The sequence below is a fragment of the Salvelinus sp. IW2-2015 genome, linkage group LG17 (genome assembly GCF_002910315.2).
Source record: "Salvelinus sp. IW2-2015 linkage group LG17, ASM291031v2, whole genome shotgun sequence".
NCBI classification, from domain to species: domain Eukaryota; kingdom Metazoa; phylum Chordata; class Actinopteri; order Salmoniformes; family Salmonidae; genus Salvelinus; species Salvelinus sp. IW2-2015.
In genome coordinates, this window is record NC_036857.1 from 19,852,703 (window position 1) to 19,875,171 (window position 22,469).

Sequence of the window (22,469 nt, forward strand, 5' to 3'; positions counted from 1 at the left end):
TATGGGAGGCTACAATAAACCCAAATGAACATAGAAGATATGCAAAATTAATGGACCATTATTTGTGTTTCCATGAAATGTTCTGCTTTTTAAATGTGAAAATCAAATATAAGCCTCATCTATTTATTTTGCCACAGAGGAATTACATGTTTTTAGATAAACCATTTTGTAATACAAATGTGATCTTTTATAACTGCCTATTTTATAGCTGTCCCTGTATCTGCCTCTTGAGAATGATTCAGAATAGCAAAGGTGCATTATGACAGTATTTTGATTAATCCCTTGACCTGGTTCGCTCAGCTTCAGCTCACCGCTCCTTCTAGGAAAGTAAAGACAGGGAAAAATGCAGTGCTCTTTGAGGAAACCATAGAAACTACAGACAATAGTGTGTGTGTGTGTGTGGTGGGGGGGGGGGGGGGGGGGTTCTGCACTTGTAAGCCCTCTTTTACCTTTCCCAGAATGATTAAGCCTGTTTCTGTTTGACCCCATGTTCACCCATAGGTTCTCTGGTGAAGGTTCTCCAGTGTTTCTTTTAATTTCAACATGGACATTCATTGATTATTGTACAAAAACAATCTCCCCACTCCCAGCTTACGTCATTACAGAGAGATACTGCAAGTGTGCACAGCAAAGGTTGGGGCTTATGCTGTAGTAATATGATATCTCACTAATGCAGAGGTGTGTGTGTGTGTCTGAGAGTGTCGTTTTTTGTTGAGCCCATTGAATGACTCACCATTCCTGGAATAAGGATTCCTGAAGGCTGCTGCAACCACAACTCACCCCCAGATGATTATCACTCAAAGCCCCAACTACAGAGAGAGTGGAAGAGAGATGGACAGACAAAGAAAGGCGGGATAAGACAATTTTGAACAATCACTTTTCATAATAATTTGCCATATTCATTCATGGCTTCTGTTTCTGTCTCAATAGACATCTTTATTACAGTTATTTTTATTACATATTCTTATCTACCGCTTACTTCCCAGTAAGGGACTTCCTTAGAGGACCCTGACCTTGAACTTAACGTACTGTTCTGTAAATTATTGAAATAGTGGGTATGATTAATGAAAATACATTTATGACCTTTTTACTGTAGATTGAATAAACACAAATATAAATGTTTCTTCAGAGTTCATCCTCTTACTCTGGTGTAGAAGTGCTCTTTAGAACTGCCCAAATAATCACATTATTCTAGGTTCAAATCGCAGCAAAAACTGCAGAGCAACAAGTCCATGTATAGTAAATGTCCATGTATTGAATTAATTTAGGTTTACCTAGACCCACAAGTAAAAAGATGATTTCATCTCCCCAGCACCAACATGAGTTGAGGTCTTACATTAGGACAAACTTACTCAGTGCCAAATATGATTGCTCTTTACTTTCTCCATCCCCTCAAAATCAAATAAAATGTTATTTGTCACATGCTTCATAAACAGGTGTGGACTAACAGGCCCTTCCCAACAATGTAGAGAGAAAAATATAGAAATAACAGAAAAATAATAACACAAGGAATAAATTCACAATGAGTAACGATAACTTGGCTATATACACGGGGTACCAGTACTGAGTTGATGTGCAGGGGTACGAGGTAGATACTGCATGTACAGTGGGGCAAAAAAGTATTTAGTCAGCCACCAATTGTGCAAGTTCTCCCACTTAAAAAGATGAGAGAGGCCTGTAATTTTCATCATAGGTACACTTCAACTATGACAGACAAAYTGAGAACAATTTTTCCAGAAAATCACATTGTAGGATTTTTAATGAATTTATTTGCAAATTATGGTGGAAAATAAGTATTTGGTCACCTACAAACAAGCAAGATTTCTGGCTCTCACAGACCTGTAACTTCTTCTTTAAGAGGCTCCTCTGTCCTCCACTCGTTACCTGTATTAATGGCACCTGTTTGAACTTGTTATCAGTATAAAAGACACCTGTCCACAACCTCAAACAGTCACACTCCAAACTCCACTATGGCCAAGACCAAAGAGCTGTCAAAGGACACCAGAAACAAAATTGTAGACCTGCACCAGGCTGGGAAGACTGAATCTGCAATAGGTAAGCAGCTTGGTTTGAAGAAATCAACTGTGGGAGCAATTATTAGGAAAGGAAGACATACAAGACCACTGATAATCTCCCTCGATCTGGGGCTCCACGCAAGCTCTCACCCCGTGGGGTCAAAATGATCGCAAGAACGGTGAGCAAAAATCCCAGAACCACACGGGGGACCTAGTGAATGACCTGCAGAGAGCTGGGAACCAAGATAACAAAGCCTACCATCCAGTACACACTACGCCGCCAGGACTCAAATCCTGCAGTGCCAGACGTGTCCCCCTGCTTAAGCCAGTACATGTCCAGGGCCGTCTGAAGTTTGCTAGAGAGCATTTGGATGATCCAGAAGAAGATTGGGAGAATGTCAGATGAAACCAAAATAGAACTTTTTGGTAAAAACTCAACTCGTCGTGTTTGGAGGACAAAGAATGCTGAGTTGCATCCAAAGAACACCATACCTACTGTGAAGCATGGGGGTGGAAACATCATGCTTTGGGGCTGTTTTTCTGCAAAGGGACCAGGACGACTGATCCGTGTAAAGGAAAGAATGAATGGGGCCATGTATCGTGAGATTTTGAGTGAAAACCTCCTTCCATCAGCAAGGGCATTGAAGATGAAACGTGGCTGGGTCTTTCAGCATGACAAGGATCCCAAACACACCGCCCCCGCAACGAAGGAGTGGCTTCGTAAGAAGCATTTCAAGGTCCTGGAGTGGCCTAGCCAGTCTCCAGATCTCAACCCCATAGAAAATCTTTGGAGGAGTTGAAAGTGCGTGTTGCCCAGCAACAGCCCCAAAACATCACTGCTCTAGAGGAGATCTGCATGAGGAATGGGCCAAATACCAGCAACAGTGTGTGAAAACCTTGTGAAGACTACAGAAAAACGTTTGACCCTCTGTCATTGCCAACAAAGGGTAAATAACAAAAGTATGAGATAAACTTTTGTTATTGACCAAATAATTATTTTCCACCATAATTTGCAAATAAATTCATTAAAAATCCTACAATGTGATTTTCAGGATTTTTTTTCTCATTTTGTCTGTCATAGTTGAAGTGTACCTATGATGAAAATTACAGGCCTCTCTCATCTTTTTAAGTGGGAGAACTTGCACAATTGGTGGCTGACTAAATACTTTTTTGCCCCACTGTATATATAGGTAGGGATAAAGTGACTAGGCAACAGGATAAATAATAAACAGTAGCAGCAGTGCATGTGATGAGTCAAAAGAGTTACTGTAAAAAGGGTCAATGCAGATAGTCCGGATAGCTATTTGGTTAATCATTTAACTATTTGGCAGTCTTATAGCTTGGGGATAGAAGCTGTACAGGGTCCTGTTGGTTCCAGACTTGGTGCATCAGTACTGATTCCCATGTGGTAGCAGAAAAAACAGTCTATGACTTGGGTGGCTGGAGTCTGACAAGTTTTAGGGCCTTCCTCTGACACCACCTGGTATAGAGGTCCTGGATGGCAGGGAGCCCGTCCCCAGTGATTTACTGGGCTGTACGCACTACCCTCTGTAACACCTTGCAGTCGGATGCCAAGCAGTTCCCATACCAAGTGGTGACGCAGCCAGTCAAGATGCTCTCAATGGTGCAGCTGTAGAACTTTTTGAGGATCTGAGGGCCCATGCCAAATCTTTTCAGCCTCTTGAGGGGGAAGAGGCGTTGTCGTGCCTTCTTCACGACCGTGTTGGTGTGTTTGGACCATGCTCTCGACCCGCTCCACCACAGCCCCCTCGATGTGGATAGGGGCGTGCACGGCCCTCCGTTTCCTGTAGTCAGTGAAAATGTCAGTGAAGACACCTGCCAGCTGGTCAGCGTATGTTCTGAGTATCCGTCCTGTTAATCCATCTGGCACCGCGGCCTTGTAAATGTTAACCTGTTTACTCAAATCGGCTACGGAGAGCGAGATCACATAGTAGTCCGGAACATCTGGTTCTCTCATGCATGGTTCAGCGTTGCTTCCCTCGAAGGGAGCATAGAAGGCATTTAGCTTGTCTGGTAGGCTTGTGCCACTGAGCAGCTCACGCGGCTGGGTTTCCCTTTGTAATCCATAGTAGTTTGCAAGCCCTGCCACATCTGACCAGCGTCAGAGCCGGCGTAGTATGATTCGATCTTAGTCCTGTATCAACGTTTGGACTGTTTGATAGCTTGTCGGAGGTCGTAGCGGGATTTCTTATAAGTGTCCAGATTAGTGTCCTGCTCCTTGAAAGCGGCAGCCCTAGCCTTTAGCTCAGTGCGGATGATGCTTGTAATCCATGGCTTTTGGTTGGGATATGTAAGTACGGTCACTGTGGGGACGATGTCGTCGATGTACTTTTTAATGAAGCTTGTGACTAACGTGGTGAACTCCCCAATAATATTGTGTGAATCTCAGAACATATTCCAGTCTGTCCTAGCGAAACAGTCCTGTAGCTTTCTCCATCCCTGACTAATGACACATGTTTTTCCTAACGTTCACCATAAGTAACCATGATCTACCTACTCTATGGCTCACACTATACATGTTTGTTTCCCCCCAATTTTGACTAAGGATTGTCCATTATTCGTCCTATGTATTCTCTCATTGTGTCTGCCTGTAGTTATTTGTATTAATTACCAAACAGGCATTACATGATCCAATTGTCATGCATCTCCATCCCTCTTTCCCCATTTGCAATATAATTTCAAATGTTCTCTGAACTGGCTGCCTATGAGACAGAAAGAGAGACATCTGTTTACACAAGCTTGTTCTCTGTTTTCTAGGGCCTAGTGAGGAGAGGGGACTGGTGGTGCAGAGCCGGAGGGATTGAGGGTGAGAGAAGGATGCGCAAAGGCAGCTGCACTCAGAAAAAAATTGAATTGCAATTCCAGCAGTATTCTTTCCTGGAAGTAGGGAAATACTGTGAGATTCCACTCTCTCACTGCTCCCACCACCTCTTCCAGCCCCCGTCCCCCATACATGCCTAGCCCCTCATACATGTATGCGTAAGCTACTCCAACACACAGGCATTTCCACCGCAATATGCCCAGTGAAAATAAATCAATATTGTTGCATTTGATTGGGCTCTGGAGTTTTTCTTGATCCTATTACCTGGCCAGAAAAAAAGTCTCGGCCCTAGACGATAGAGGATTAATTCCACCCTTACAACTAAATCTCTAAACACAATACATAACTAGTAAACCAAAGAGTTTAAGTGGCTATGACAGTACTTGAATGCTGTACAGTATGAGTTTTGCGACACCTACAGACACATCAGGTGCATAGCTATCATTCACCCTCCGTTTGTTCCAGAGACGTTTCATTGGCTGCTTCCATCCGTTACTCATTGCTTGCATTCGTGGGTTGGCTTGTCAATCAAAGTGCTATTTTGTTTTCTTCCTGGTTAGCTTCACAGTGACAGAGGAGCAAAAACATTCGGTGAGTGTTCATTACACCTACTTTTCTAATCATGGTAAATTGGACACATAATTTAGAGCTAGCAATGTGGTTATCCGCAGTGATACTCTTCTAAGACACTTGCAATTATTAAGCCAAAGGTAAAAATAACTTGAGCTGCGCCAGCCAATAAGCTGTGCTGTCAGATTGGTATGCGACAGCTAGCTAGCTAGAGCTGCAAGCTAAACGCACGATGTATGACATTGCTTGCATAACAACTTTAACGAACCAATAAATATAGATAATAGGCTAGCTAACATCGGATTAGTAGTTGTGGCTAGTAGTTAGGAAGCCATCATACAACCCGGTGTCGTGACTCGTGCGGTGGTGGTGGCCAGCAGCAGCTTTTTTGCTTGTTCACGTGCGTCGCCCTGGGCGCTGCGCAGATTCATTCAATTCTTCTTATGTGAATCTTAAAATTATTTGTATGAGTGTTATTTCACGAAATCAGAGCTCAACCTGAGCAGCATTTTACCCAAGTCCACCCATATGGACATTGTGTGGATCACATGACTATAGAATTGTAGGGCATATCCAAATAGAGTACCACAGAATGAGTCATAATAACCATTCAACCTAGCGGTCAAAGAAGGAAATGGTTCCAATCGTTTATCCACAATGAATTCTTCCCATAGGGGATTTTAGAAACAGTTAAAATAAGGGCTGTGTTTCGTGTAGGCTCACCCTGGCATGGTGTTTTGATAACCGTGTACATCTCTCTAGGGCAAGGTGACTTATCAATATATTCACCTGTATTTACCCCCCCCCCCCAAAAAATGAAATGATAATTAGCTGATAATGTGGCAATCATAAAGACCTACAAATGCCATGATGATTTGGACGAGACTGCTGAATTAAGGTAAAGGTAAGAATCTCTGGATTAACTATCTAATGTTAGCTAAATTTAGTAATTAATGAATTGGCTAAATTCCTTTTAAATGGGCAATTCTGTAAACTGTCTTGTGCCAGTTTTAAATTGACACAATACCTGTTAGCAAAGGTGTCAGCTAGAGATGACGTGCAGGAGCATGCAGTGATTTGTAGTCTTGCATGTCTACTTTGACTCTAATTAGCTTTTTCAAATCTAAGAGTAAATAGAGCTGAGCTGAGCTTGCCCCCTAAGACCCTCACAAACGTCTACAAATGCACCATCAAGGGCATCCTGTCGGGCTGTATAACCGCCTGGTGCGGAAACGGCACCGTTCGCAACCACAGGGATCTCCAGAGCCCAACGCATTGCCGGGGGCACATTGCCTGTCCTCCAGGACATTTACAGCACCCGGTGTCACAGGAAGGCCAAGAAGATCATCAAGGACCACAGCCATCCGAGCTACGGCCTGTTCACTCCGGTACCATCTAGAAGACGAGACTGAGAAACAGCTTTTATCTCCAGGCCATCAGACTGTTAAACAGTCACCACTAGCCTTAGTCACTATTCTAGCCGGCTACCACCCGATACTTTACCCTGCACCTTAGAGACTACTGCCCTGTGTACATAGTTATTGAACACTGGTTACTTTAATAAAGTTTGCATACTGTTTTACCAACTTTAGGTGTATATACTGTATTCTATATAACTACTGCTGTACACACCTTTTCTATCCATATACTGTCCATACTGTCTTTTCACACCATTATATTTATGTACATGATATATATTTATTTTCTGTTCTCTGACCTTGCTCATGATGATATTTCTCAATTTTCTGGATTATGTGTGCATTTATTGATTTGTATTGCTAATTATTACTGCACTGTTGGGGCTAGAAACACAAGCATTTTGCTGCACCTGCTATAACATCTGTGTACCTGACCAATAAACTTTGATTTGAGCTCCTCCAAGTGACAATCATTTGAGAGCTGCGCGCTCTTGCTACCCGTCGGATTATTCCGCTCAAACTAGGTTGTGTATGGGCGTGTGTGATTAATCTACATAACAAACTAAGAGCCTCAGGAATTCATCTGTTTTTTCATCATTTTTATACAGTAGCCTAGATTGAAAAATAGCATTATTACAATATTTTTTCACAGGCTGAAGCGGGCCACTGATGTGGATGATTGACTGGCCCGGAGGGTTTCCAAAACCTCCCCTGGCCAGCGGGCAGCCCTGTATGTTGAGCCCTGATCTATATAAAATTTGGATTAGGATTTCTCTGCCCTTTTGTCCTCTTTTGTATATGCCTAACCAGCATGTGACCTTTTGGTCTTTTGCCTCCCTCAGGCATATTTCACACTGATTTGTGAAGGAAGAGAGACCATGTGGATGTCACATGAACAACAAGGATGAGACAAAAACAACTGGGAGTTAACTTGTTGAGGAGAGGACTGCTGCCGCCCTACTTCTCCCTCCAACTGGGGATTTGCTGCCTGTCCCACCCTCCACCCAAACATATGCAATGAACAGCACTACTCAGCCCCCTGCCATCATAGACGGGGATGTGGCAGTCAGTTCCGTGTTGGTACCATTCTTCCTCATCACCTTCATCGGGATAGCTGCAGCTGTGGTGAGTGGCTAACAGGGACATCACATGTTGGCCTACATTGATACAGTGAAGAAGTACTACTTTGATGAGCTACAGCTTTAAAAAAAACATTTTTTACCAGCTAAACTACTTCTTTTAAAAAAAAATTGCAGGTGATGTATGTGCGCAGGAAGAGAAGGTAACTTGCTTTTATTAATTAATTTTATTCTCTTCTTTATTGCTCTCAGCAGGTGTATGGTTGCTTATTAAATTGGCCAACTCCTTTTGAACAATACCCAGAATTCCTGCAATAATGTCCAAAAAGTGTCTTCTTACATTGGTCTCCAATTCACGATATACTCCTTTCCTATTGTGTGTTTTAGAATTGACAGGCTCCGGCACCAGTTGCTTCCAGTCTATACCTACGACCCCTCAGAAGAATTACATGAAGTTGAACAGGAAATGCTGTGGAAAGAGGAAGATACTAAGGTATGATTTAACCCTAATCTTTGTCTATGAATCAATTGATAAGCTGCAGTAACACCTGGGATCCCTCCTATGTGGCACTTTTTTATCCCATATGAAAAATAAAACGTGAAACTTTTACAAACACTAGATGGCAACATTGGCCACGCATAAATATAGGCCTTTTTACGTAATGTAGTCACAGATAGAGGAAGGAGACGGAAGTCTCAAAGGATGTATACATCTGAAGCATACATTTAGAACTTCTACTCACCACCAAGTATGGTGATGAGAGGAAGTCCAGTGGCGGGAAGTGTGAGAAGATGGAGCTAGATTAAATTTGGCTGACATTGTGCAAATGTCGATGAAACATTCGATATCAATACAGTTTTCTGTTCCCAAAATTACAATATTTTATGAACAGCGTGCACTAAGTTTTGTAGACTTGACCCTTTGCCAAAGTTTCAAGAACTTGCATTGTTTAGGAGGAGTCCGAAGGCAAATTGAGTTATTGCACATTCACACTTCACAGAGAAGGCGTTCCCTAACGGAAATATGGAAATGCATGCTAAAAAGGGCCAATAAGATCTTGCTAGCCCGTGCTTGGCTCTGCCCACCTCCTTGCTTGTTCTGCCCACTATGCTTAATTTGCTCTCATTGGAAACAACACATATATATTTTTTAAACTCTGCTGGCCAGTATCTTTGATGTAGTAGTATCAAATGGAGCAACTTGTGGCTCATCTTTGTTTGTAATTTTTTTTTTTTATAATAAAGAGCTGTAGAATAATCTTTGCTGCCTTTTTAGGAAGATTTTATGAATGATGATATTAACAAATGTAGACATTTATTTGAGAACTTGGTCAAATGTAAAGGTAGGTTTATTTTGTGGAGAGGCGGTACAACTAAGTACCCTCACTTATATGTGAATTAGAGTACGGAGCAGTCTGACTGCTCGTTGGATGCCTTTCTATCTGATTCTTCCAGACAATTTTGTCACCTGACGTGCTATCACTTTACATTTGCGTGCGGTATAAARTGCGTGTCGTCCATGTGGGGGGAAAACTCTGAGCTGGATCTGTTGGAGCTTGAGCTGTTGTTTCCGACATGGGTGTAAGTCAATTCAGCTTTAGGCACACTTTGTGGGTCACTTAAGATATTTGCACAAGGTGTTGACTTCAAATGCATACCATATACAACAGCAATGAGGAAGATGAGTTGATCTAAAATCTAGTATGTGTCTTCAGGTGGTGAAGGGTTGGGCACGGTCCTACCAGCAGCAACGTCCCCTGTTGATGAAAGATGCCCATGCATGAGTGTGTTGGAGCAGGACATCGATCTGTGCCATCCTACAGATCAGTGGAGTTAACCCTTGAGATGCCAGATTTGTCAATCATTAAACACAAAGGGGTTTTAGGAAAAGCATGATAAATGGGAACAGCCTGTCATGCCTTTGCATCATCATCTTTGTCATTACCATTATCATCCATCAGTCATCATCTCTGTTGGAGCATTTACTTTGTACAGCGTCAGCCTCTAAGCTAAGGGGAGGTTGGTTATTATGTGAACCTCTGATGCCATGCCCGTTTTCCCGAAAGCCATACCCTAAACCACGACACGTTGGCTAACTACTAGTGGACATTATTTATTTGAGATTATTTATTCATTTTTTTTTTTAACTGTGTTTGTGTGTATGATGATGTGGGTGTTACTGAAACATTTGCCTTAATGTCCATTGTTACTGTTTTAAGTAGTACTATACCAGTGAGATTAGCAAAGCCTTGACCTTGGGTGGGATGCTTCCCATTGTACTACTAGTTTTAGTGGTGTAAAATTAGGTTACTATGTCCCTCACTATTCAATGTCATAAGTTACACAGATGTGCAGTCAATCAATTTGAGTCCTGCAATTTTCCTTGTTTGTTGCACTGTGAATACCATTATCAAAGCAACCAAAATAATACCTCCTCGTCATCATCCAGATATGCGATGATAAAACGGTGGTGAGAAGAGAGAGCAAGATTGTTTCCTTTTCTCTCTCTCTTTTGTTTCACTTGAGTTGTTTCAAACATCACATTCAGAAATAGGATGTGCAGAGAGAGAACCCTCTGGCTGTATCTGGGATGTCACATGATGGCCAATGAATGTAGATACTCAAGCAGCCTCCCCTACCCCACCCACTCCTCTCCATTATTTAGCTGTGACTACTGCCCTAAAAATGTCCTGTCTGGAAGACAGGGCAACAGGATTCTTCTAGCAGAAGAATGTCATAGGCCTGACTGTATGCAGTATTCAGGAAACCTCATGTGTCGTTAAAGAAATGAGTGAACAGTGATTCATCCTTGGATAATGTGCTCTAGTCTAGGTTACCCACCTTTCCTCCTTGCATTTGTGAATGTCATATTCAGGATGAGAGATGAAGGCTCCCATTGAAATCAATCATCTTATCAGCGCATGTATATGTATGTAGGAGTCCACTCAATAATTTAAACAGGGAAATATATATCATGTATTTCCATTAATTTGAATGTGGAATTTAGACTTTTGACTTGAATAATTGACTTTTTCCTGAATGCTAATGGCTACGTATTACGCTCCACTATTTATAAAGTCGGAGTTAATTCCCATGCACATTAAACATATAATGCATTCGATTTAAAATGCGGTGTTCTGAAAAGAAAATACAGGATAGACTGATGAAAATACATGTAATTTTGACATCACTTATCAAGATTTTGCACACTATTGTTCAAGACTGATTGTTTTTGTTGCTTTCCAATTGAAGCACTAATTGACTGTCCATGAAGTAAACTTGTATGTGTCTTAGTGAGAATATGGACTTTTTATAGATGGTCTGGATGTAAAGTAAAGCAAAAATAAAACGGAAAGGAGTTCCTATCCTGTCTTTGTAATCATTTGATATCAGTAAAAATTGGAGAAACTGAAAGAGTGGTGATAAGCCAATTAGAAACTGTAATAGGTCTAGAGTATACATTAGTCTGGCTTACGTTATTCTCAGAAGACGGTGAAGAGGATGCAGGACAAGACATGACCAACAAAAAAAGTATAAATTCTTGTATTTATTGACCCTTTCTGGATACAAATTGTCATAGTGCGCAATAGAAATATAGACATTGTATATTAAAAAGAATGATCCCATCTCATTAACTTGAATGAATTACATAACATGGATGATGTTGGTACATAGTCAAAATAGTTGCAGCTGTGAATGGATATATGTAATTACCGGAGTTCCACATGAGCATCATGCATCCCAAATGGCACTCTTAACTATATAGTGCTCTACTTTTGACCAGGGCTCTGGTCAAAAGTAGTGTACTATAAAGGGAATAGGGTGCCATTGAGGAATGCATACATGGAAAAGCGCCTGGTGCCAAAGCTGCACCGAGGCCTACAACAGAATAACCTGGAGAGAACACCCAGTCTTTGTCACTAAACACACATGACAATCTGAATCAAGCAAACATTTCAGTGCACCAGAAGTAGGATTTATTAAAAAGATAAAAACACACTGTCTAATCTACCACAGTCAAACACAAATTTGCAAAGCTGACAGATCTTCATGACTTTACACATTTTTGTGACCCGTCTCTGTACGCTCGCTTTAAAAACAAAGAGGAGCAGAGGGGGGGGGGGGGGGGTGAGAGCACACCTTCACTAGTAGCTAGGCAGTCTTTAAAATACCAAATAACAGTCAGATTAAAAAAAGACCACGTAATACAAACATTTCTCACACACTTGCCAGAGTTTACATTGTACATTTGAAACCAGTTGAAGAATGCAATATGGGAAAGTTGAAAGTAAGCTGTCGTCAAGTGAGGTATGAGATTCTGGGCCTTGTCAGGCCCATTGCAGTTTTCCGGGTTTTTATAACTGAGATTGTAGCAGCTTATAGGTTTAAGGAGAGACCCAGTAACTGGACTGTGATCTTGAGATCCCTGACACTGAGAAACACAAACAAAACAACATTGTTTTTCTGGAGTAGACAGCAGACACTGACTATCCTCACAGAAAAAGCAGAATATTTCAACATCCTGTACAAAGTGATGACGACACAACAGGCCTTGCAAAGCAGAGAGAGGGAAAATGGAATGATCAGCTATTATACAAACCCATTGGATAAAACAGTGCCACAACAGTAACAATCCAGCTCCTAGTTTGTTACACAGTTCACCTAGAGCTGACCAAGTGGCCATGGGTTGCAACAAATGCTGTAGACTGGGAGGACCACATTAAGAGGAACAGCAGATGCCACAGAGTTCAAAAAGTTTCCTGGAGTGTTGAGAGAATGTAGCTCTCCAATAAATGAATCCCTACCCATCCTTAAGCCATTACGACGTTATTATGATGAGTTTTCGTAGACATCAAAGCAGCACAATTACTCAGGTATTTGAGGGCATGTTATGACCCAGAGGAACACGATACAACACAATCAGTCTGATCAAATCTTTGATTAGTAACAGTACACTTTAGTTAACACAAGCCTTTTCCAGTGTAGCCCCGAAGAGGCTATAGGGAGACGAGCACAAGCCACATCAGAGGCTAGTTAGGGACAGCTTATTTTGGATGGGAGGGGTAGGAACAATACAGGTCTAATACAGAGATTTTAAAATGTCTATAATAATATATTTAATGCTCATACTGTATTTTCTCCATATCAGCTTCTCCGCTGGTAAATAGATGTAAGGGATAGATTAAGCACTTCACACTTAAAAACAGCAAGTATAGGCAAAATTCACCTTTTGTCCAATAGAAAACAAGTTTATATGACCCACCAGCTCAAGATGCCGGTGTTAGGGAAAAAATGAGTAACACTAAGCCGAGAGAATGTCCTATACACTGTCTTTTGAAAGAAGCGTGTCCAAAAACTCATCAGAACATATTTTTGTCCAGTATAAAAGACTTGCAATACCACGACATACACATTGAGAAACGGTTGTCCGTCACCTGTACTGTGATTCTTTGATAGATATGCTTGTTAAGAAACATCCATTGGTTTTCCAGTGCAGTTGCAAATAGAGGTTGGATGAAGTGTGTTGTTGACCCTCCTTTAGCGAGAAGGCAAGAAAGTGAACCGTAGAAAAGAGGTTGGGGTGGCACCGGTATTGGAGATTCAGCCTAGCTCTGGTTGACAGGAAGTCAGTATGTTGAGTGAGGTAGCATGGGTTGCAAGTTTACTGGTCTTTCTCCGCCTCCTCTTCAGATGATTCCTGGGTTGCCTGTTCCTCCTTTTCCTGAAAAGAAACCAAACACAGACCACAGTCAACCCATGTTTCTACTGGTTCACACCAAAAATATAACACAGTAAGAAAAAGGGATCTCATCAAATATAAGTCACAAGAAGTGCATCAATCTTTCAACAACAATAACTGCCTTGCAATATGAACAACGGTATCTATTGGGAGTCTTTAGGATTTGGGAGGGACTTGTACAGTGGCCTTGCTAGTGAAACATCGGAGTATTGAAGTGGAAGAAGGAGTGTGCATGTTGATCACATCTCACTGATAAACAAAACCAGCGTGAAAGTCCCTAGAGCCCCCAGGGGAGGACTTGGCCATCTGTAGTGACTCATCTGAGTGGTGAGTCACACATTGAGGCATCCTTCGCTCCCTCCCTCCCGCTTTACCTCCCCTCTACCTCAAACTCCCACCAACTCCTCCCACTCTGGCGCAGGAGAGTTCATTCATAAAAAGAGAGCCCAGTTAGGTGGGTAACTATGGGTCATTCCCCGCTGTGACTAATGCAACACAGGCTTTTGGGAGTAGGCTACACTCACGCTTATTTTATTTAAGGCCCGAGTATGCTTACAGTGGAGGCAAAGTTCGGTTGGTTTGTGCCGGATTAAACTGTAGTTTTTAAATAATTTTGCAACAATTCCTTTATCCTAGACATTTTTTGAAGAATGGAGTGAAATATGTATCACTATGTCAACAGTGATGTATGAAATTGTAGTTAAGCCCATTAAAAAAATGTAATAGATTTAACTTAAACATGTATTTTCAACTATACCTAGTCGGTTTCAAAGACTCACTCAAGACAATGAACTCAACATACACTTAATAGTAATAAAAAAAACAGAAGATTGGATCTGTAAATATGTATAAAATACTATGTACATAACACAAAGCATATACAATACGGACCAACGGATCTGTGTTTCCAATCAGTAACAGTGGTTCACTCCAGTGCAATATCGAATCAATAAACAGCATGTCTGTAAGGCAAAGACAGTTCCTCAATAGCTTTATAACATAGCATAAACAGAAATGCATAGCATCCTTTAATACGTCTCTCAGTCCAGTGCAGGCTTGCTTGCCAAGACTTCCATGAGCTCTTTCTGCTGGCTCTCAATCAGGCCCGGGAGATATACAGACTTAAAACATTTGTATAGATCTGGCGGATAACTGGCCTCAAATGTAACCATAGCTTCCAGCATACGGCTTGCATGCAAACTATTCCCTAGCCTCCCTCTCGCCTGCTCAATCTTTTCACCCTGTTGTAAATACAATGAATACATTTTGACGATGGAAAGACAGCGCACATAAGGGTCCTCAGAGTCCGAGGTCTCCTCTGGGGTTTGTTCTCCCTTAAAGAAAAAGACATGAGTCTTTTAGTATAGTTAGGTATAGTTATGTACAGCTAAGGGTTACAGTTTCAGCAACAACAAATTCAATACCACAAAACACCTAATGAACACATTCTCCTTAACGCAAAGCTCAACTACAAGCAAAGCTAGATTATTAACAATCATTGCTTACCTCATCCCAGCTGTCTTCAGAATCGCGTGAAGACGAGTCCCACGGGTCAGTTTTTAGGCCAAAATTTGCCAATTCCTAATTTCGGAGCTATCAGTGCCATCTGGAATGTGCGTTGTTTCAAAGAGGACACGACAGACTCCAGGTGTAGTTGACTTCACACCTGGTAGCTGGTTGTTGCAAACAGAAAAGGTTAAGTTGAAAGTTTTAATTTGCACACAATGGTTGCCATGTTTTTTTTATGGTGGAAGAGCAGTGGAAGATAAGCAGAAGCCACTGGAAACCTTCCCACAACTTTATTCAACCAATCACAGGGGTTGAGGATAAGCAGAAGCCACTGGGGTTGAAGTTCGCCTGGGACGACGAGTTTGATTGTTCGTTTACGTCCTTTTGTTTCTACGAACAAGCCAAATTTCGCTGTAAGCATGCTAACTTAACTTCTTATGGCTGCAGGTGCAGTATTGAGTAGCTTGGATGATTGCTAATCATCCAAGCTACTCAACATAATTGCTAATATATGCATATTATTATTCATATTGGATAGAAAACACTCTGAAGTTTATAAAACTGTTTGAATGATGTCTGTGAGTATAACAGAACTCATATTACAGGCAAACACCTGAGAAAAAATCCAAACAGGAAGTGGGAATTCTGAGGTCGGTAGATTTTCAACACAGCCCCTATTGAACAAACAGTGGGATATGGATGAGTTTGCACTTCCTACGGCTTCCACTAGATGTCAACAGTCTGTAGAACCTTGTCTGACGCCTCTACTGTGAAGTGGGGCCTAAGGAGACAGGAAATAGTCAGGTCTACCATGGCCTGGCCATGCTCTGACCATGCGCGTTCACATGAGAGGGAGCTATGTTCCATTGCCCATCTGAAGTCAATGTAATTCTCCGGTTGGAACATTATTCAAGATTTATGTTAAAAACATTCTAAAGATTGATTCAATACATCGCTTGACATGTTTCTACTGACTGTTACGGAACTTTTGGACATTTCGTCTGCTTTTAGTGAACGCGCTTCCTAACGTTGGATTTGTTTACCAAACACGCTAACAAAAATAGCTATTTGGACATAAATGATGGACATTACCGAACAAAACAAACATTTCTTGTGGAAGTGGGAGTCCTGGGAGTGCATTCCGACGAAGATCAGCAAAGGTAAGTGAAGATTTATAATGCTTTTTATGAGTTTTGTTGACTGCACAATTTGGCGGGTAACTGTATGGCTTGCTTTTGTGGCTGAACGCTGTTCTCAGATTATTGAATATTGTGCTTTTGCCGTAAAGCTTTTTGAAATCTGACACAGCGATGCATTAAGAACAAGTGTATCTTTAATTCTATGTAAAACATGTATCTTTCATCAAAGTTTATGATGAGTATTTATGTTATTTGACGTGGCTCTCTGCAATTTCTCAGGATATTTTGGAGGCATTTCTGAACATGGCGCCAATGTAAACTGAGGTTTTTGGATATAAATATGAACTTTATCGAACAAAACATATATGTATTGTGTAACATGAAGTCCTATGAGTGTCATCTGATGAAGATCATCAAAGGTTAGTGATTCATTTTATCTCTATTTGTGCTTTTTGTGACTCCTGTCTTTGGCTGGAAGAATGACTGTTTGTCTGTGATTTTGCTGTGACCTAACATAATCGTTTGTGGTGCTTTCGTACACTTTGGTGGGATTAACAACAAGATTATCTTGAAAATGGTATAAAATACATGTATGTTTGAGGAATTTTAATTATGAGATTTCTGTTTGAATTTGGCGCCCTGCACTTTCACTGGCTGCTGTCATATCATCCCGTTAACGGGATTGCAGCCATAAGAAGTTTTAAGACCTTCGGGATTTCTAACAGCAGTGAGCATGTGGAGGGGAACCAAACAGTGACAATTTAAGAGTGAGTCAGAGTCAAGGGGGGATTAGTTAAAGATAATATTAACACCTATGATAATAAGAGCTACTCTTACCTCTTTCTTGGGTCTTCCCCTGCGTTTCATCCCTGCAGTTGAGGCTGCTGGTGCCTTCTGTAAAATGAGGGAAGAAAAACAAACAATTAATCTAACTGCACAGAAACCTGCTAATCTACTGTCACTAGAGGGCACTAATACTCATAGTAGGAAGCAGATGGTTTGAGGGCATTAGGTTCATTGGCTATTATCTCGGAATCTGACAGGAACTGCACACAGGGCACTCCAGCTCGCTGGCCACCTGGTCTGGGGCTCAGACAGCTGGTGAAACTGGGCAAGAAGAAACGAGCCCACTTCAGATCCATCCTTGCACACAGGGTTGGGTAGGTTAGTTTCTAAATGTAATCTGTTACAGTTACTAGTTACATATCTATAATTGTAATCAGTAATGTAACTTTTTGATTACCCAAATCCATACTTTCCTTTACTTTTAGAATACTTTCACCTTATTAAGAGGCATAAGAAGACAAAAGGGATCCATCAAACGCATTTGGTGTGTCATCATAGTGGTCCCTGACTTATGGTCAGACTCGCTCACGTGGGAAAAGTGAAAATCTTTTTTCAATGCTGAATTGAATGTCATTGAGAAAACAGAAAGGTTTCTTTATTATGTCTCATCTTTTAACTTAATGCAATCTATTAGCTTCCTAAATGTAACTAGTTATATCTAGCTGTCCGATAACATGTTCTGATGGAATGGCTTGTCCTGCACTTTGTTAAAACCCAGGGTGCATTGAGTGAATGTTGAAAAAATATTTTAGGTCCTTTCTAAACGTGTTAAAAATGTTTTTTAAAAATTCAATGCTGAATTGAATGTCATTGAGAAAACAGAAAGGTGTATTTTTTTTGCAAACATCCTTTCTGAATTTAAAAGTAATCCAAGAAGTAATGTAGTTTTTCAAAAGTAATATTTTTGCTGGTAATGTAACAGTATTTTTGTCAATCAGATTACATGTAAACAGTTACTCCCCAACCCTGCTTGCACATAAACACACATGCATATATACACACATATATCCTTTTCCTGCACACACACAGCGCCTAGAGGAGCGTGGGGGGTTGGGGCGAGGGATAGAACTTGTCTGTTGCTATGGTGATGCGAGGGAGAAAAGAACTAGGGCTGTGTGTTGGGGGGTAATGTCAGCTTGCGGCCTCTGCACCTGCACCACACTGTGCATGACAAGCTACAGGAAGCTGGAGGACAGGAAGTCAGGGGGAATTAACTGAAAAAAATGAGCGTCTCTTTAAGCAGCCAGTAAACCCAAGATCTTACAAATGGAAGCTCTGGCCCTGCTATTTTTAAGACTTGAGGTGAAAAGGGCCAAAATAATTACAGTTAAACTATAAATCATACTTAACAGGACATCCTTTTAACAGGAGGAGGTTAAACAGTGGTGGAAAAAGTACCCAATTGTCATATTTGAGTAAAAGTAAAGATGCCTTAATAGAAAATGCCTCAAGTAAAAGTAATCCAGTAAAATACTACTTGAATAAAGTCTAAAAGTATTTGGTTTTAAATATCAAAAGTAAATGTAATTGGTAAAATACACTTAAGTATCAAAAGTAAAAGTAATAATAATAATTTCAAATTCCTTATATTAAGCAATCCAGACATCACATTTTTTTTTTACTGATAGCCAGGGGCACTCTCCAACACTTAAGACATAATTTACAAACAAAGCATTTGTGTTTAGTGTGTCCGCCAGATCAGAGGCAGTAGGGATGACCAGGGATGTTCTCTTGATAAGTGTATGAATTGGACAAATTTCCAGTCCTGCTAAGCATTCAAAATGTAACGAGTACTTTTGGGGGTCAGAGAAAATGTATGGAGTAAAAAGTACATGATTTTCTTTAGGAATGTAGTGGAATAAATGTAAAAGTTGTCAAAAAATGTAGATAGTAAAGTACAGATACCCCAAAAGTATTTTTACATAAATACTTTACACCTATTAGATTAGCTACCACTGTGATCCTTAAAGATAATCAACAGTCATGGGTACATGACAATTTCTTAGTACTTGAGGATGAGGTTGAAAACTCAGGTAGTATCAAGTTAAAACCATAGGGACATCTAAAACTATAGGAGCTGGCGACAGCTGTTCCATCTGACCCTAATGGTAATCTATGGTCAACAGTGGCCTGCACGATCAAATGTCTAATGTGGTTTTTGCAGGATGACTGAAAGGTGGCTGCCAAGCCTAGTTGACAGTCTAGCAGGTTAAATTCATTCGGTTGAGTAAAATAGGGCTAACATATTGCCTTACCTTGCCCTTGGTGACAGTCTTGTTCTTGCTACCCTTTGGCCTTCCCCTGGGCCTCTTTGGAGTAGGGGACCCACTGGGCTCCTGAAAGAAAAATATGGGAAATGGTCAGGTGGACAGCACAGCGTTACATTTGAACAGTCAAAGATGCCAACGCATAAAATGGTGGTTCTATAGTTGTTGCACCCGAAGGTTTGACACTATGGACGTAATGATGAATGAAGTGTCTTTTTATGGAGGGCAAACAACTCAGTCTAATTTCATGTATGATGTGATACGACATGCAGCTTCTTACATGGAATACTTTGTTATTCATGACACTAAGAGTGCACTGTTCAAGGTCAGTGCAACTGACACCTGTTGCTACTTTAAGACTAACAGGTGGTCACAGCCACATTGCCAAGTTCCATTAACTGTAACAAGCTGACAGTGGTTTAGATGACAGTGGTTTAGATCAGACCAAAAATATAGTAGTTGTAAATAAGAGGTAGTATGTAGGGAGTATTGGTATAGTATAACACAAAGATAATATACCACTGTGCAGACCTGTGTTCAGAATAGACTTCTAGGGCAGATTTAACTGTTGCGTCAATTGCAAAACTCATTAGTCCAAAACAATACATTCAATGTAACAAAAATGCTAACATGATCACTCAACAGGGATGGTGGTGGTTCAACAGCAAACACAAATAAACATGATTAATGCATTTGGCTGTATATTATGGAGGTGCAGGTTTTTATTACCTCCTCAGTCTGTTTACAGCAGCAGCTACTAGCAACAACGCAATCCAATACCAACAACACCCTCAGGAGAGTGACAGCAACATGGACCAATCATTGCTTCTACTCCGCTTACATAAACCAATCAGTTAGAAGCAGAGGTGGGGTATGTGGGTTACCACTGGTTTAAGGGGTTCAGGTTACATATCAATGACAGCCTGCCAGACCACCGGTTGATCGTCATTACATATGCACACAGCCAGGCCTGGTGAGGAGGGGGTGGGGGAAGGTAAAAAGAGAGACCTATCCAGTGACTCTTTACACTAAGTCACATCTAGAGAAATGACACAATGAAGTCAGGAGTCCTCCATGGTGAAACTACATAGGAATAAGACACCTCTGACGGGCAACACTACTGCTTTCGGTGGGTTCTGAAACCTGCTGCAGGATCAGGTTTTGGTTGACCAGTTAACTTAACCAGGAAAACTCTGTGCTCTAGTTGATGTGGGCATAACCAGGCCCGGGAGACATAACCAAGTAGGACACAGACTGTTTCCTGGTCGCACATGATCTATCATACGGAAGAAAGGTGGTGTTGTTTTATTAAGCTACTTACATCACAACCACTTTTCACCTGTGGCTGTTTCCTTGGTCTTCCACGTCCTCTCTTCTCTGCTCCCTCCTCTTTTGGTGAGATGGTACCCTTGTCACTCATGTTGATTTGTAATCCTGAGATTAAAAAAGGAAAATGACATTTTAATAATAGGGTCGATTTTCACAATGCATGTAAATAACATATACCACAATATCATACTAAGAAATCTCCAGAACAACAATACTGACTCTTATTTTTTGTTATTACATTAGCAGTCCTATTACAGTGTAATTACATAGTAGGTAGAGTGCCATAATAATGTATATTGCATTTGACTTATCCCAATGTATTTGCAGCACTGTTTGTCTCATTTGTGCTCCATTAGTGGTATAGGCTACTGATAAATAAACGGGGGATGCCAGTCAACCAGCTTGTGTGAACGATTGTATTGCCCAGGGTCTCCCAAACGAGGTCCTGGGGCCCCCCCACCCTGGGTGCACGTTAGCCATAGGACTACACAGCTGATTAAAAACAATCAAAACTTAATAATGAGCTGGTTATTTGAATCAGCTGTGTAGTGCCAGGGCAAAAACAAAACGTGCACCCAGGGGGGGCCCCAGGACAGAGTTTGGGAAACCCTGGTATAGCCTACATACAGCAGGATTCCGCGCGCAACGGAGACAGTGTATACCAAGCAAGCAGTGAAATGTTCTGGCTTGGTGTAGGCTGCAACAGCTCAGCAATGTTTAAAGCCCAGTCGCTACGGATACCCAGTAGATTCAGTGCGCAGAATAGGCAAATTAAAACAAAAAGAGGATAAACGAGGTAGACCGTCTCTCGAAATTCAGTCGGAATAGACCGTATGCAATATCGTTGTTTGAGTACAAAAATCAGCACACCACGTTATCAAATAACATTTACAACATTTACGCTTATCAGCCTATCGAATTATATGTCAAAATAACACGCAGACGTGACCGTATGCAAGGTCAGTTTTGTGTTCACCGCAATGGTTTGGATTACTCCTACCTTGATCCCTTGAAGATTATGGCCCTCGAACGAATTCCCGCACAAACCAGTCGCTAGTTTTACCGGTTGAATCCTTTAACTAAAGCTCTTGTTATATATTCGACAGAGACTACACAACGCCCGCCCCTTAAATTCCAGTCTGTGCAGCACAGCAACTAGAGAAGCAGACTATAGAATAGACTAGACTAGAAGTAAAACATATTGTAGAATGTTTTATTTACCTGATTTAAAATGTAAGCTGCCGATCCAAAGCGTGCTAAAAATAGCTGTCTGTCTCTCTTCAAGATAAAGGAAATGCGCCAGCCTCAAGGAGTTTAGGGCAATTTAAAGAGGCGTCCTCACAGTAGCGATAACATTGAGGGCGGAGATATGATAAGTGGGCCACCCCAACACCCGTCATCCATCCCCAACCCCAGGTGGGCCCTGGAATCGAACCCACTACCCTGGCGTTACAAGCGACATGCTCTACCAACTGAGATACAAAATACTACCCCAGCAATATACAATTATTAAATATTTCCCTAGGTTTATGTAGCTTCAACTCATATTTTTTTTAATGTGATGTTTCTTTCATAGAAAGTAATTCCTAGATGACTACAAACAGTACTGGTCAAACGTTTGGACACACCTACTAATTCCAGGGTTTTACTTTATTTTACTATTTTCTACATTGTAGAATCAGAGTGAAGACATCAAAACTATGAAAAACACATGG

At 41.1% G+C, this 22,469-nt stretch overlaps 2 protein-coding genes across 8 annotated transcripts; one reads left to right on the forward strand and one right to left on the reverse strand.

The window, feature by feature from the left end:
- The first annotated feature begins 5,348 nt into the window (after positions 1–5,348).
- LOC111976530 (small integral membrane protein 29) lies at positions 5,349–11,289 on the forward strand. The gene is made up of 5 exons (XM_024005422.1): positions 5,349–5,448; positions 7,688–7,970; positions 8,102–8,127; positions 8,312–8,417; positions 9,640–11,289. The coding sequence occupies exons 2-5, from the start codon at positions 7,863–7,865 to the stop codon at positions 9,706–9,708; spliced, it is 309 nt and encodes a 102-aa protein (XP_023861190.1). The 5' UTR covers positions 5,349–5,448; positions 7,688–7,862; the 3' UTR covers positions 9,709–11,289.
- On the reverse strand, positions 8,414–22,112 carry LOC111976529 (high mobility group protein HMG-I/HMG-Y-like). Of its 7 annotated transcripts, none has more exons than XR_011481310.1 (6): positions 21,976–22,112; positions 20,747–20,859; positions 19,414–19,494; positions 17,150–17,206; positions 15,171–15,337; positions 13,551–14,998 (listed from the first exon to the last, which is right to left on the reverse strand). XR_011481310.1 is itself a non-coding variant. In XM_024005420.2 (5 exons), the coding sequence occupies exons 2-5, from the start codon at positions 20,843–20,845 to the stop codon at positions 9,616–9,618; spliced, it is 303 nt and encodes a 100-aa protein (XP_023861188.1). In that variant the 5' UTR covers positions 20,846–20,859; positions 21,976–22,111; the 3' UTR covers positions 8,414–9,615. The 7 variants fall into 7 exon arrangements, 5 of the variants coding, with proteins under 5 accessions (XP_023861188.1, XP_070304044.1, XP_023861189.1 ...); XR_011481311.1 differs by lacking the exon at positions 21,976–22,112 and adding an exon at positions 21,755–21,933; XM_024005420.2 differs by lacking the exons at positions 13,551–14,998; positions 15,171–15,337 and adding an exon at positions 8,414–9,681 and having other exon boundaries at positions 21,976–22,111.
- Between the last annotated feature and the right edge of the window lie 357 nt (positions 22,113–22,469).

Excerpts from the sequence above, each read along its gene's own strand:
- LOC111976529 (XM_024005417.2), bottom strand. The coding sequence starts at position 20,845 with ATGAGTGACAAGGGTACCATCTCACCAAAAGAGGAGGGAGCAGAGAAG. Across the intron at positions 19,495-20,746 it reads AGGTGAAAAGTGGTTGTGAT|GAGCCCAGTGGGTCCCCTAC; the intron begins GTAAGTAGCTTA and ends TTTTTCTTTCAG. Across the intron at positions 15,338-17,149 it reads GGGGAAGACCCAAGAAAGAG|CTACCAGGTGTGAAGTCAAC; the intron begins GTAAGAGTAGCT and ends TGCAACAACCAG.
- LOC111976530 (XM_024005422.1), top strand. The coding sequence starts at position 7,863 with ATGAACAGCACTACTCAGCCCCCTGCCATCATAGACGGGGATGTGGCA. Across the intron at positions 8,128-8,311 it reads TATGTGCGCAGGAAGAGAAG|AATTGACAGGCTCCGGCACC; the intron begins GTAACTTGCTTT and ends TGTGTGTTTTAG. Across the intron at positions 8,418-9,639 it reads GGAAAGAGGAAGATACTAAG|GTGGTGAAGGGTTGGGCACG; the intron begins GTATGATTTAAC and ends ATGTGTCTTCAG.